The 16752-nt window shown below is 42.1% G+C and overlaps 1 protein-coding gene across 1 annotated transcript in view; it reads right to left on the reverse strand.

The window, feature by feature from the left end:
* Positions 1–16752, reverse strand: part of LOC126210237 (collectin-10-like) — a 98124-nt gene that overhangs the window by 48134 nt on the left and 33238 nt on the right. Inside the window, exon 3 of the mRNA XM_049939424.1 lies at positions 4346–4376. Within this exon, the coding sequence (XP_049795381.1) occupies positions 4346–4376 (31 nt within the window). The remainder of the gene's footprint in view (positions 1–4345; positions 4377–16752) is intronic.

Consider the following 16752-nt stretch of genomic DNA (forward strand, 5'->3'; position numbering starts at 1 on the left):
CACCGTCTTGGTGGATCGTCGGTCGGTCGTCCTACCGGACGACCCGTTTTGGCTCGCCGATCGTGCTACGTCACATGTGACGTAGCATGTGAAAGTTGCTGTATTTGGACGGGTTACTCCTGTAACTGAAATATCAGATCTGAAGATGGTTTTGAATAAACCGAAACCGGTCATATGAATGATTAAAAAAAAATTGCAATCAGGACGGATTTTAAGTAACATTATAAAATCACTGATTGCTGTTATCCCATATGACATTATGACTGTTTTTGCAAAAAAAATGAACATTATTGATCATGTCTGGGATGCCTTGCAACGTGCTGTTAAGTAGATGTCTCCACCCCCTCGTACTTTTACGGATTCATGGAGAACCCTTCAGGATTCATTGTGTCAGTTCCCTCCAACACTTCTTCAGACATTAGTGGAGTCCATGCCATGTCTTGTTGCGGCACTTCTGCCTGCTTGCGGGGGCCCTACACGATATTAAGCAGGTGTACAAATTTCTTTGGCTCTTCACTATATACACTCCTGGAAATTGAAATAAGAACACCGTGAATTCATTGTCCCAGGAAGGGGAAACTTTATTGACACATTCCTGGGGTCAGATACATCACATGATCACACTGACAGAACCACAGGCAGACACAGGCAACAGAGCATGCACAATGTCAGCACTAGTACAGTGTATATCCACCTTTCGCAGCAATGCAGGCTGCTATTCTCCCATGGAGACGATCGTAGAGATGCTGGATGTAGTCCTGTGGAACGGCTTGCCATGCCATTTCCACCTGGCGCCTCAGTTGGACCAGCGTTCGTGCTGGACGTGCAGACCGCGTGAGACGACGCTTCATCCAGTCCCAAACATGCTCAATGGGGGACAGATCCGGAGATCTTGCTGGCCAGGGCAGTTGACTTACACCTTCTAGAGCACGTTGGGTGGCACGGGATACATGCGGACGTGCATTGTCCTGTTGGAACAGCAAGTTCCCTTGCCGGTCTAGGAATGGTAGAACGATGGGTTCGATGACGGTTTGGATGTACCGTGCACTATTCAGTGTCCCCTCGACGATCACCAGTGGTGTACGGCCAGTGTAGGAGATCGCTTCCCACACCATGATGCCGGGTGTTGGCCCTGTGTGCCTCGGTCGTATGCAGTCCTGATTGTGGCGCTCACCTGCACGGCGCCAAACACGCATACGACCATCATTGGCACCAAGGCAGAAGCGACTCTCATCGCTGAAGACGACACGTCTCCATTCGTCCCTCCATTCACGCCTGTCGCGACACCACTGGAGGCGGGCTGCACGATGTTGGGGCGTGAGCGGAAGACGGCCTAACGGTGTGCGGGACCGTAGCCCAGCTTCATGGAGACGGTTGCGAATGGTCCTCGCCGATACCCCAGGAGCAACAGTGTCCCTAATTTGCTGGGAAGTGGCGGTGCGGTCCCCTACGGCACTGCGTAGGATCCTACGGTCTTGGCGTGCATCCGTGCGTCGCTGCGGTCCGGTCCCAGGTCGACGGGCACGTGCACCTTCCGCCGACCACTGGCGACAACATCGATGTACTGTGGAGACCTCACGCCCCACGTGTTGAGCAATTCGGCGCTACGTCCACCCGGCCTCCCGCATGCCCACTATACGCCCTCGCTCAAAGTCCGTCAACTGCACATACGGTTCACGTCCACGCTGTCGCGGCATGCTACCAGTGTTAAAGACTGCGATGGAGCTCCGTATGCCACGGCAAACTGGCTGACACTGACGGCGGCGGTGCACAAATGCTGCGCAGCTAGCGCCATTCGACGGCCAACACCGCGGTTCCTGGTGTGTCCGCTGTGCCGTGCGTGTGATCATTGCTTGTACAGCCCTCTCGCAGTGTCCGGAGCAAGTATGGTGGGTCTGACACACCGGTGTCAATGTGTTCTTTTTTCCATTTCCAGGAGTGTATATGGATGTATATTTCTTTTATATATATGTTTATGTTAACACTTGGTTCAAGAATCATAAAAGAAGGTTGTATACCTGGAAGAATCCCGGAGATACTTGAAGGTATCAGATAGATTATATAATGGTAAGACAGAGATTTAGGAACCAGATTTTAAATTGTAAGACATTTCCAGGGGCAGATGTGGATCCTGACCACAATCTATTGGTTCTGAACTGCAGATTGAAACTGAAGAAACTGCAAAAAGGTGGGAATTTAAGGAGATGGGACCTGGATAAACTGAAAGAACCTGAGGTTGTAGAGAGTTTCAGAGAGAGCATAAGGGAACAATTGACAGGAATGGGGGAAAGAAATACAGTAGAAGAAGAATGGGTAGCTCTGAGGGATGAAGTAGTGAAGGCAGCAGAGGATCAAGTAGGTAAAAAGACGAGGGCTAATAGAAATCCTTGGGTAACAGAAGAAATATTGAATTTAATTGATGAAAGGAGAAAATATAAAAATGCAGTAAATGAAGCAGGCAAAAAGGAATACAAACGTCTCAAAAATGAGATTGACAGGATGTGCAAAATGGCTAAGCAGGGATGGCTAGAGGACAAATGTAAGGATGTAGAGGCTTGTCTCACTAGGGGTAAGATAGATACTGCCTACAGGAAAATTAAAGAGACCTTTGGAGAGAAGAGAACCACTTGTATGAATATCAAGAGCTCAGATGGCAACCCAGTTCTAAGCAAAGAAGGGAAAGCAGAAAGGTGGAAGGAGTATATAGAGGGTTGATACAAGGGCGATGTACTTGAGGACAATATTATGGAAATGGAAGAGGATGTAGATGAAGACGAAATGGGAGATAAGATACAGCGTGAAGAGTTTGACAGAGCACTGAATGACTTAAGTCGAAACAAGGCCCCGGGAGTAGACAACATTCCATTAGAACTACCGACGGCCTTGGGAGAGCCAGTCCTGACAAAACTCTACCATCTAGTGAGCAAGATGTATGAGACAGGCGAAATACCCTCAGACTTCAAGAAGAATATAATAATTACAATCCCAAAGAAAGCCGGTGTTGACAGATGTGAAAATTACCGATCTATCAGTTTAATAGTTCACAGCTGCAAAAAACTAACGCGAATTCTTTACAGACGAATGGAAAAACTGGTAGAAGCCGACCTCGGCGAAGATCAGTTTGGATTCCGCAGAAATGTTGGAACACGTGAGGCAATACTAACCTTACGACTTATCTTAGAAAATAGATTAAGGAAAGGCAAACCTACATTTCTAGCATTTGTAGGCTTAGAGAAACCTTTTGACAATGTTGACTGGAATACTCTCTTTCAAATTCTAAAGGTGGCAGGGGTAAAATACAGGGAGCGAAAGGCTATTTACAATTTGTATAGAAACCAGATGGCAGTTATAAGAGTCGAGAGGCATGAAAGGGAAGCAGTGGTTGGGAAAGGAGTGAGACAGGGTTGTAGCCTCTCCCCGATGTTATTCAATCTGTATATTGAGCAAGCAGTAAAGGAAACAAAAGAAAAATTCGGAGTAGGTATTAAAATCCGTGGAGAAGAGATAAAAACTTTGAGGTTCGCCAATGACATTGTAATTCTGTCAGAGACAGCAAAGGACTTGGAAGAGCTGTTGAATGGAATGGACAGTGTCTTGAAAGGAGGATATAAGATGAACATCAACAAAAGCAAAAAGAGGACAATGGAATGTAGTCAAATTAAATCGGGTGATGCTGAGGGGATTAGATTAGGAAATGAGACACTTAAAGTAGTTTTGCTATTTAGGGAGTAAAATAACTGATGATGGTCGAAGTAGAGAGGATATAAAATGTAGACTGACAATGGCAAGGAAATCGTTTCTGAGGAAGAGAAATTTGTTAACATCTAGTATAGATTTAAGTGTCAGGAAGTCGTTTCTGAAAGTATTTGTATGGAGTGTAGCCATGTATGGAAGTGAAACATGGACGATAACCAGTTTGGACAAGAAGAGAATAGAAGCTTTCAAAATGTGGTGCTACAGAAGAATGCTGAAGTTAAGGTGGGTATATCACGTAACTAATGAGGAGGTATTGAATAGGATTGGGGAGAAGAGAAGTTTGTGGCACTACTTGACTAGAAGAAGGGATCGGTTGGTAGGACATGTTTTGAGGCATCAAGGGATCACAAATTTAGCATTGGAGGGCAGCGTGGAGGGTAAAAATCGTAGAGGGAGACCAAGAGATCAATACACTAAGCAGATTCAGAAGGATGTAGGTTGCAGTAGGTACTGGGAGATGAAGGAGCTTGCACAGAATAGAGTAGCATGGAGAGCTGCATCAAACCAGTCTCAGGACTGAAGACCAGAGCAGCAGCGTATGTTTATGTATATTTCCATTAATTCCTTAATGATCCTAGGATGTACTCACCTTTGTTGCAAGAAATCCCCGAGCTCCCGCCCTGCAAAATTACAAAAACTCAGTTACTTTTAATACGGTTCGTTTTAAATTAAACGGAGTTACATAGCTAAGTCCTGTAAACATAGAGCGGTTTAAATTCATATCATATACTTAAAAGCAAGAGTAGGCTCAGTTCTGTATAAGAACCACGGACTGTAAGCGCTCGAATAGAAATGCAAGATAATGTACCGGTACCCTAGACTTCCTTGTCCGCCCTGTAGTACATGTGTGATAATTCCCAGATCACCGTGCTTATAGCAGTTAAAACGAACTGTAACGATATGGAACGCCAACCACTATACCTAAACATGGAGCACGGTGCGGTGTGTCAGTGGAAAGAAAAGACGTGTATAGTGTGATACATACACTATGTGATCAAAAGTATCCGGACACCGCCACAAACATACGTTTTTCATACTAAGTACATTGTGCTGCCACCTACTGCCAGGTACTCCATATCAGCGACCTCAGTAGTCATTAGACATCGTGAGAGAGCAGAATGGGGAGCTCCACGGAACTCAAGAACTTCGAACGTGGTCGGGTGATAGGGTGCCACTCGTGTCATACGTCTGTACGCGTCCACGCTCCTCAACATCCCTAGGTCCACTGTTTCCGATGTGATACTGAAGTGGAAACGTGAAGGGACACCTACAGCACAAAAGCGTACAGGTCGACCTCGTCTGTTAACTGACAGAGACCGCCGGCAGTTGAAGAGGATCGTAATGAGTAATAGGCAGACATATATGTAGATCATCACACAGGAATTCCAAATTGCATCAAGATCCACTGCAAGTACTATGACAGTTTGGTGGGAAGTGAGGAAACTTGAATTTCATGGTCGAGCAGCTGCTCGTAAGCCACACATCACGCCGGTAAATGCCAAACGACGCCTCGCTTGGTGTAAGAAGCGTAAACATTGGACGATTGAACACTGGAAAAACGTTGTGTGGAGTGATGAATCACGGTAAACAATGTGGAGATCCGATGGCGTTGTATGCCCGGTGAATGTCATCTGCCTGCGTCTGTAGTGCCAACAGTAAAATTCGGAGGCGGTGGTGGTGTTATGGTGTGGTCGTGTTTTTCATGGAGGAGGCTTGGACCCCTTGTTGTTTTGCGTGGCACTATCACAGCACAGGACTACATTGATGTTTTAAGGAAGTTCTTGCTTCCCACTGTTGAAGAGCAATTCGGGGGTGGCGATTGCATCTTTCAACACGATCGAGCACCTGTGGCGGAGTGGTTACACGACAGTAACATCCATGTAATGGACTGGCCTTCACAGAGTCCTGATCTGAATCCTATAGAAAACCTTTGGGATGTTTCGGAACGCCGCTTTCGTGTCAGGCCTCTCCGACCGTCATCGACACCTCTCCTCAGTGCAGCACTCCGTCAAGAATGTGCTGTCATCCCCTAAGAAACCTCCCAGCACCTGACTGAACGTATGCCTGCTAGAGTGGAAGGCTAAGGATGGGCCATACCATACTGAATTCCAGCATTACCGATGGAGGGCGCCACAAACTTGTAAGTAATTTTCAGCCAGGTGTCCGGATACTTTTGATCACATAGTGTAAATGGGGTACGTTTAGTTTGTCTCTTCGCCTTAGACATTGCTTCATATGGTTTCAGAGACCACAGGACTAATAATTATCATAGTTACAACGGCTTACTATCGCTCATACAGCCAACAGATGCGAGAAATTACAATACATTACTTTTCGCGTTTTCCCTGCCGTACAGGAAAACTCGGGGGCTGGAGAAGAGGGATTATTTTCTGTGGGAGCCCATCAACTCAAGCTAAAGTTTTCCTAGCATAAAAACGTGCAGTACGAATTATTTGTGGTGTGAACTCGAAGAACGTCCTGCAGAAGGCTGTTTGAGAAACTTTGCGTACTATCTACTGCTTCTCAATATGTTTATTCCTTAATTAAATTTGTCATTAAAATATATCTCTTTTTCTAACCAACAGCTCACCTCATGGAATCAATACTAGAAATCAAAATAACTTTCACAAAGGTGTAAAGTCACTTACTTTGGTTCAAAAAGGCGTCCAATATTCAGCAATACACATTTTAAATTACATGCTAACAGTCATAAGAAGTTTAATAATAAAGTTCACTTTCAGAAGAGTCTAAAGTATTTATCGTGGCCAGCTGCTTCTATTCCAGTGATGAATTTCTTAGCAGACCCGACTGATGTGTGTATGTTTTTAATAATATCGCATAATGCGAACATTGCGTACAATCTGACTTCTGTAGAAATTTTTTGCAGTGATGTGATATTTGTAAATGGGTGCCTTAAGATACTTTTTATTTTAGTTTCGTCATTTGATGATGCGTGGCTACAATATCCCGAGAATTATCATATGCACCTAAGTGTAATGAAGATTTATTATTTGGTGATACGTTTTATATGCTTTTAAATGTAAATATGCTTAAGATTTCTTTGAGTGTTTCCACATGTACAAGGGCAATTTTATTTGGGATCTGTGAAAGGTACATTATCATATCAGATCGGTTCTTTTTTTTCTTATAAAGAATTATTGTGTGTTCTTGGTTTCAACATGTTCCTCATCCCAGAAGTAGTTGTTACTGTGGATCAATTGGAACGAAAAGTACATCTAATCAAATCTAATCTAATCTTCCAGTTCATAGTAATACCTACAGCCTTCAAAATGTACGCTGCGATTTCAGAACCTTCCTGTATGTTGTTAACATTAGTCTTTGTTTTGAATTATCAGATCCTAGGGAAGACGTTATAACGAGTCACCCTCCTCTAACATTACCTTTTTTATAGAAATAACCGATACCATGTATACCATCGATTCTTGCATAGGTTAAAATTATCTCAGCTGTTTCACTAAAACAATTAATATGATTTTGTATATGATATATTATATTTCAGGCTAAAATGTATAAGAAGAAATTAATGTGTTAGAATCGATATGTCCTAACAATTTAAATTACTCTTCTTTTAAAAATATTTAAAATTACGAAATTTCTGGCACATTTAAAATTCATATTATTAATTGTACAATCTAACGCTAATTATTAAATATATTTCCGGAGTCAGTTATAAAATAACGTTACATCTTGGTGATGATTCTTCTGTTATCAAGAAAGTTTCTAAGCTCTTTTGACTTGTAAGCTCTTTGGAAATTGCGAGTCACGCAGAATGTAAGTAGTAGTGCGCATGCCTCTGATGGAAGTAGACGTTTTTATAAGTTTGTCTCCAGCAATGCAATCATTGGGTTTTTTGATGTGGAAATTATAAAGTCGGTGTGATTTAGAAGAATGGGATAAATTAAAAAGATATTCATAGCAACAGGCAACTCTTCATCAGTTATTTCGTGTTCAACAACCCGCAACGTTAAATGAAAATCATCAGCAGCAAGAATGTACTCCTAGACATAAGATTTTGAGCCAGCAGCAGCAGCAGCAGCAGCAGCAACAGCAACAGCAACGAGATAGTGAAGGTAAATAGAAAAGTTCTTCTTTTGTAATCTTACTCTTCTCAAAGTTTTCAAAATTTGAGCAAAGAATGAGAACTTTAATGGTGATGTGTGGGGGGGTTAGATTACAAATTTATTTCTCTCTTGTAATTGTTGGAGACTTACGATACTGTTACCACAAGAGTAAGACAAAATTTCAATCCATAGTTAACGAAAGCTTCTGCTTGTTGCGTGTATCTCAAAATAAATGTTGTTTACTCTCGCTGTCTGATTTTGACAAATGCCAGATATGGCTGATCCGAAAATCACAGTGAGCGATGTTGCTCGACCAATCAGTACTTCAAATTCAGCAGCAGAACGAATTTGATCAAAACTGTTTCGTCAGGGACGGATTAAACGTGGTGTGGCGGTCTCAGAACGTCAGCATGTCTGATCCTGTGGATTAAATGGTCAGTTATAATTACTACCGCGTCACTAGTAAAGCGTGATATTAATCCGATACCGTCCTAAAATTCAGGATGAGAATTAAATTTTTATTTTACTGCTTAGTGCTACAGAAGGATGTTGAAAATTAGGTGGACTGATAAGATAAGCGCCAACGGCCTTGTCTCAGTGGTAACACCGATTCCCGTCAGATGACCGAAGTTAAGCGCTGTCCGGCTGGGCTAGCATTTGGATGGGTCTGCTGCACGCTGTTGGCAAGTGGAATGCACTCAGCACTTGTGAGGCAAAACTGAGGAGCTACTTGACTGAGAAGTAGAGACTCTGGTCTCATAAACTGATTTACGGCCGGGAGAGCAGTGTGCTGACCACATGCCCCTCCATGTCCGCATCCAGTGACGCCTGCGGGCTGAGGATGACACGGCAGTCGGTCGGTACCGTTGGGCCTTCCAAGGCAGAATCGTCGAAAAAACGTATATACAGGGTGGTCCATTGATCGTACCGGGCCAAATATCTCACGAAATAAGCGTCAAACGAAAAAACTACAAAGAACGAAACTTGTCTAGCTTGAAGGGGGAAACCAGGTGGTGCTATGGTTGGCCCGCTAGGTGGCGCTGCCATAGGTCAAACAGATATCAACTGCGTTTTTTTAAAAATAGGAACCCCCATTTTTATTACATATTCGTGTAGTACGCAAAGAAATATGAATGTTTCAGTTGGACCACTTTTTTCGCTTTGTGATACATGGCGCTCTAATAGTCGCAAACATACGACTCACAATTTTAGATGAACAGTTGGTAACAGGTAGGTTTTTAAATTAAAATACAGAACGTAGGTACGTTTGAACATTTTATTTCCGTTGTTCCAATGTGATACATGTACCTTTGTGAACTTATCATTTCTGAGAACGCATGCTGTTACAGCGTGATTACCTGTAAATACCACATTAATGCAATAAATGTTCAAAATGATGTCCGTCAACTTCAATGCATTTGGCAATACGTGTAACGACATTCCTCTCAACAGCGAGTAGTTCGCTCTCTGTAATGTTCGCACATGCATTGACAAGGCGTTGTCGGTGGATTACGATAGCAAATATCCTTCAACTTTCCCCACAGAAAGAAATGCGGGGACGTCAGATCCGGTGAACGTGCGGGCCATGGTATGGTGCTTCGACGACCAAGCCACCTGTCACGAAATATGCTATTCAATATCGCTTCAACCGCACGCGAGCTATGTGCCGGGCATCCATCTTGTTGGAAGTACATCTCCATTCTGTCATGCAGTGAAACAGCTTGTAGTAACATCGGTAGAACATTACGTAGGAAATCAGCATACATTGCACCATTTGGATTGCCATCAATAAAATGGGGGCCAATTATCCTTCCTCCCATAATGCCGCACCATACATTAACACGCCAAGGTCGCTGATGTTCCACTTGTTACAGCCACGTGGATTTTCCGTTGCCCAATAGTGCATATTCTGCCGGTTTACGTTACCACTGTTGATTCAAAATGGCTCTGAGCACTATGGGACTTAACAGCTGAGGTCATCAGTCCCCTTGAACTTAGACCGGTCGCGCGGTTTCAGACTGAAGCGCCTAGAACCGCTCGGCCACACCGGCCGGCACCGCTGTTGGTGAATGACGCTTCGTCGTTAAATAGAACGCGTGCAAAAAAACTGTCATCGTCCCGTAATTTCTCTTGTGCCCAGTGGCAGAACTGTACACGACGTTCAAAGTCGTCGCCATGCAATTCCTGGTGCATAGAAATATGGTACGGGTGCAATCTATGTTGATGTAGCACTCTCAACACCGACGTTTTTGAGATTCCCGATTCTCGTGTAATTTGTCTGCTACTGATGTGCGGATTACCCGCGACAGCAGCTAAAACACCTACTTGGGCATCATCATTTGTTGCAGGTCGTGGTTGACGTTTCACGCCGGCCGTAGTGGCCGAGCGGTTCTAGGCGCTTCAGTCTGGAACCACGCGACCGGAACGGTCGCAGGTTCGAATCCTGCCTCGGGCATGGATGTGTTTGATGTCCTTAGGTTAGTTAGGTTTAAGTAGTTCTAAGTTCTAGGGGACTGATGACCTCAGATGTTAAGTCCCATAGTGCTCAGAGCCATTTGAACCATTTTTTTGACGTTTCACATGTGGCTGAAGACTTCCTGTTTCCTTAAATAACGTAATTATCCGGCGAGCAGTCCGGACACTTGGATGATGACGTCCAGGATACCGAGCAGCATACATAGCTCAAGCCCGTTGGGCATTTTGATCACAATAGCCATACATCAACACGATATTGACCTTTTCGGCAATTGGTAAACGGTCCATCTTAACTCGGGTAATGTATCACGAAGCAAATACCGTCCGCATTGTCGGAGTGCTACGTGATACCACGTACTTATACGTTTGTGACTATTACAGCGCCATGTATCACAAAGTGAAAACATTCATCTTTCTTTACGTACTACACGAATATGTAATAAAAAATGGGGTTTCCTATTTAAGAAAACGCAGGTGATATCCGTTTGACCTATGGCAGCGCCATCTAGCGGGCCAACCATAGCGCCATCTCGTTTCCCCTTCAAGCTAGACGAGTTTCGTTCTTTGTAGTTTTTTCGTTTGATGCTTATTTCGTGAGATATTTGGCCCGGTCACTATCAATGGACCACCCTGTATACAAAGAAGAAGGGACAGACTGATAGGGCATGGTCTTCGACGTCAAGTAATAAGTTCATGGTACTAGGTGGAGCTATAGAGGGTGCAAACTGTTCATGAAGACAGAGATTTGAATACATCCAGCGAATAAATGAAATGTGTTCGCAGTTGCGAGTACGAACAACCAGCAGCAATATAACAGAATGATGAGACTGAAAATTTGTGCTGGTTGGTGACTCGAACCACTGAAATCAATAATTCCTTCTTCCCCTCCCCCTCCACTTTCACTTTACATAATATGCATCACAGCTGCCAAATCCGCATGGTATCTTTTCTTTTGGACATGTTCGATTGCATTCATATAATATTTGTAACACTTATCTACCTGGCACTGCAACACTCCTTACAATAAAGAGAGACTGTTGAAGTAGTGTGGTGAAGGTACAAATGACCTTTCGTTACTTTCGGAGAGAAACTGGGTTAAAATTCTGTCCCATTCACGCTGAATTAAGTTTCTAGTTGTTTCTCTATACAGGGTGATTCACGAAGATATCCAAATATTTTAATATGTTATTCTACAAGTATAACGAAAGAAAAAAAATTCATATAAACATAGGTCCGCAAATGTTTAGTCAAGGAGTTACGGCTAATAAAAGATTTTGCCTCAAATTTAGCAACTTCGCTAATATGAAGCCATCGCAAGACTGTACAAGTTTAAAGTAAAGCACAATTTCCATTTATTGTGTTGTAACTGGTCTGGTGAATCTAGTAGAACATGTCCCAGACGTGTATCTACAGGTTTTCTCCAGAACATCCAGAGAAGCAAAGATTGCTCGCATTATGAATGCAGTAGATGGAATAAAGAACAACCCTGTGAATCTGAAACGAGCAAAAAAAATCTGTTTATACATGTGGAGCTAAATGCATTGAACTCTGTGGAAAAATTTTTGAACATTTATTGTGAATGCATTGTGAAATTGTATGTACACTGTACAACTTCTTAACACTGAGCTTCGTTTTTTTTCAGTTTAACATGAATCCATGTGTGCTATGGTATTAATAAAAGCAGATTATCTGCCACATTCACACAGTTTCAGTTACCGTTATTACCATCATTTTTCCAAAATTAAATTCTCTACAACGTCTGTTGAAAACTTTGTGCAATTGTCTGGAATTTAAAAAACAAATTGAGCCAAGTAGTTAATCAATTAAAAATTTTACCAAATTACCTCCTTTATTAACAGTATAGCAAAAAATAAAAGCATAAAAATAAAAATTAAATATAAAATAATAATAATGAATACCTTTTTTTAAGTGTGTTGCATGAGAAGGATAAAAAATAGTGAATTCATTAATTTTAACACTAATCATATATACATTCCTGGCAACTAATTCGTTCGACATTATTTGGATAAAAGAATCGTTCAAATGATCTATGGAACATGTTACTAATGAGCTTACTTTTAGTACATGACAAACCCACTCGATACTTGAACTTGATGGTGGTGCACCAGCAGGTGTTAAAAAAAAAAAGTTTTTCTTTTTTTGAGACGTTGTAAGGTGGCAGAATAAATGAAGGTCAGATTTGCACCTTACATCAGAGCTTTATACATCACAATTGAAAGGTGAATATGACACTTAACTTAATTTGGCGGTAATGAGCAAATTTTCCTATCAGTATGTAATACAAAAAGGGATGAAACTCAATCGACAGTAATTAACACACTGTTCCTATAATACATATTTGAGTGGAAGGTGAAACAAGCAGCGAGAGGCATTTTAGTTTGGAATTCAGAGGGTCTAGGGGAAGGAGTGAAAAGTAAGGAGAAAAACAAAGATCAGCATGTGGATAGTTTGACGAAATAGTAGTAGATTCTCTCTTATAGACGTAGTGTGAAGGAGGAGGAAGTTGATTTTTGTAGACGAAAGGAAGTGAAGAAGTAGGGAGGAAATAGATAATTAGGTGAGAAGGATAGGCATTTTTAATTTTTTCCATCGAGGCCAGTGAACAAATAATTGAGGAGATATTTTGGGGGAACATGTGAAGCATATATGATTTGTGGAAAGTACCACAATCTGATACTGAACGAAAGATATGAGGGAAATAAATATAAGAAGTCGTTAGGAGGTAATGATTAGGAAAGCGAATTGAAATATTGGATGGAAGTAAATAGTGGGAAGAAAAGCTGACTCAGAAAAGATTTCAATAAGGATGAGTATGATGAGGGAAGAAAGGAGTATAAAAGTTTACTATCGAGAAAAAAGGAGAAAGGGGTAAGTACAACTGAGAAAAACAAATTTTCAGCTTTAAAAACAACGCAATAGAACCAAAGAGAAAATTTTTGAAAGGGAAAATACCAATAAAGCAGAGATAAAGTGTATTTTGAAGTTCTGTTACAGCTAAGGACAAAAAGAAGAGATTGCAGAGAAAAGGACGCTGAAGTCGGAGTCAACGTGCAAAGTTTTCAAAATAACATAATATACTTGTAGTTAGAAAACTACAAAAGAAGTAAAATTTGAAAGTCACTAACTTACTAACCGTCATTACCACCAATTTCACTCTTATTAAACATCGCGGTGAAGATGAGGAAACCATAACCTTTACATTATGAAAAGAAAATGGCGAAAGAATGGAAAAAAATATATAGGGATAAGAATAATGTTTTCGATAGAATAATAATACTTTTGTAAAGTCATTAAAAGAAGTGTAATGTTTGTAAAGTTTTAGCGTAATTTAAGAGAGAAACATTGTATTAGATATGAAGTCAGCAGGTTAGGCGGTTAGGCGTGAGAGGGACACTGTGAGTGCCCGGTACGTCAGCCTACGAGATGACGAAAGAAAAGGCCTTGGTGGAAGCAACGTTCCTCGATCATAACACCTCTGTGGAAAAGTTTGGAGAGCTACAACAGATCCTGGATACAATCAACATGTACCATGGCGTGAGCTTTATTCATATGAAAGCCACACACAAGCGTTATAAAATGGTTTTGCGAAAGTGTTCGATACGTGGCACTTTTATCGCGAACTATTCAAAGCAGCATATGAAGAGATAATAGATGTCCACAGAACCCGAACGGAGGCGGACATATTATGGTGAGGACGAGTGGAGGCTTAGATTCACCACAGGAAGAAGAAGAAACGCATTTCTGTAAGTCAATGCGCAGAATAGCGGAAACTGTTATCAGACCATAAGAAATTCGACAACTGCGAAACAATCCCTGAACACTCATAGAACAGAACAAGAAAACGATGGAAGGCTGTTCAACTTATCTAGATGAACAGCCAATTACAATGAAGAATAGAGAACAACTGGTAAAAAGACGCCATGATAAGGGAGAAAAGACAACGATGTTAAACAGGTCTTCAATCCTAACTCCCGGTCCATAGAAGAACGAAGACACTAGTAAGAAGACAGCAAGAAGCGCCAAGAACAGAAGACACAACGCAAAAGATTTGGAATAAGGAAGACCGTGGACCAGAAGAGATCAAGAAACCTTTTCAAATCCCTTCCCATAGAAGACCATTATTGCATTTAACTACCAATAAGAATCCAACTTGACTGTTCTAGTGATATAAACATCCGATATTCTTTATGGCAAATTGCAATACCTTCAGATGTCATACCGAAAATTGGGAGATAACTCTTATGGAAACCTAGAGACGGCGACCAACTGAAAGGGTCCTGTAGCCACCTTTCATTGCCAACTCTCGTAGTGGTCAAGTCGGCAACGAGGTTTCCGCTACTTGTGAGAAATCCACCTGCGTTAGGTTGGTGGCGGAAATGGCATCTTGGGGTTTTCCGGTCCACGCGGAGCGTGGAAGAGGCTGGAGAAGCGGGAGGCAGTCTGCCGCCGGTACGGGAAGCGTACACAGCTGTGCTCCAGTCGAAGAAGGGTGAGTTGGACTGACCGCGTGGCGCGTTGTCACATAGAGAGGGGAGCTTTTAGCTTTTGGTCTCGAATTTCGTCTTATAAAGATTTATTTGCTGGGTTGCAGCAGGGAATGCAAGGCTTTTGTAGACTTTCAGTTTGATTCCCAATGTAGTCTTGACTTTGATCCGTGAGAGGAACGCAGCACAAAGGAGTTGCATATGTTGAAATGCCCTCGGTTCAGTGTGAATGTTTATGTGCCTACAACTGTGTGTGTATGCTTCTAATCTTTTCCGGATCTTGGTAATTTTCGAGTATTTGTGAATTTTCTTTGTCTCATGTGACTAAAATTTGGCCACGGTCCATAGAAATTGTCTCCGCGGACCGAGTGGGCACGCGAGTCTGTTATGAAACGTATAGTATTTCACAAGCAATTGTACATAGTTACCATGCAACAGCAGTCTATAGATGTACTACATCAATGTTTTATGGAATAAATAATTTTGCCTTCAATCTTATCTAGTGTACCGATGTTACGTCGCCGTTACCTTCGCCATTTTTCCTTGTTGGCCCATCTGTAGCGTTTCCATGTGCACAGGTGTAGTGATTAGTGTCCCTTTTTTTTATCTGAAGAGATCGTGTTTTCACGAATCTTGCCGCACTTACGCATGGTGTTCACGCCCTCTTTACTTTACTCAACATTTGATTCACGGGAAGAATGCCTGTATCATATTAATAATTACATCCCATTCTTTATCAATGACTTTACAATGAATGTTCTTTTGTGAGTTTTTATTATTAATAAATTAAGTAATTTTCCGACTCAGTGCTACCTCTTCTTTGTCGTGTGGCTAGAGTTGGTGGCGACCCTATCTTTTACATTGATTTCAGTGTCAAATAGCATTTTCTTATTCAAAGTGCGCGTGGCTCTTTTAGCTATCAGGATACATTTAAAGGCCGCTTCATGCCTCTTACACATAGCGTCCTTGTATTCACGCTACTTACAAGTGGCTTACCCTGCTCACGGATTTCGGTAAACCAGAGATCTTCTGATGCACAGTGAGGATTAGTTATTTTCGGTTGGATGTGCTAATTGGTATATTGTCTTTCTGTGATACAGAATTTACGTGAATTTATGATATAGGTGTGCATTTTCTTACATGTTTTATCTTGTATATGTATTACTGTATAGATATTGTGATTTAGTATTCAATTGTGTTACAAGTGTGGGTTGACTCTTGTCCTGTGGCGTGTATCGGTGTCATATAGTAAATCTTGGGTGTTTTGTGGGGACTGTGAGTCCATTAGGAGACTTTGGCATTATTCTTGTTGTATTTTGGAGCACGGAGTAACTATCCTTATGATGGAGACGCGTAGCTGTTCAGGGAGCCGTGATCGGAAAAACCTGCCAGACAATAACCCTGAACAAGGACGAGGTCAAAACGTTGAGTCCGACCAGGAACGAAATGCGGAAAACGCAAGTACAAGTGTTGTCCATCCTGAGCCCGCTGTAGTGATTTCGAATCATTCGATAGATGCAAATTCATTAGAGGCTATGCTACGACAATTACTAGACAGTAATAGGAGACATATCGAGGAAGTGAATAAAAAACAAGCAGAAGAAAATAGGAGGCATATCGAGGAAGCGAATAAAAGATTGACTAGTGAAATAGTACAGGGTGTTGGGGAGAAACTGGCGATCATTGACCAACGCATCTCCGCCTTAGAAGAGGGGCACCAAGTCATTAGCAAGCAGGTGATGGAGCAAGAGTAAAGGTTCGCTGGGAATATACGTATACTAGCAGAACAATGCCAGAGTGAACAAGCGGCTCTTGAGTCCCGAGTAGGACGAAATTCCGCCAGGGATCTCCGCGCGTTAGCAGAACAATGCCAGAGTGACCACGCGGCTCTTGTGTCCCGAATAGAGGACACTGCGGCTAAGTGCCCGGTCCAC

This window comes from Schistocerca nitens, chromosome 10 (assembly GCF_023898315.1).
Source record: "Schistocerca nitens isolate TAMUIC-IGC-003100 chromosome 10, iqSchNite1.1, whole genome shotgun sequence".
Taxonomy (NCBI): domain Eukaryota; kingdom Metazoa; phylum Arthropoda; class Insecta; order Orthoptera; family Acrididae; genus Schistocerca; species Schistocerca nitens.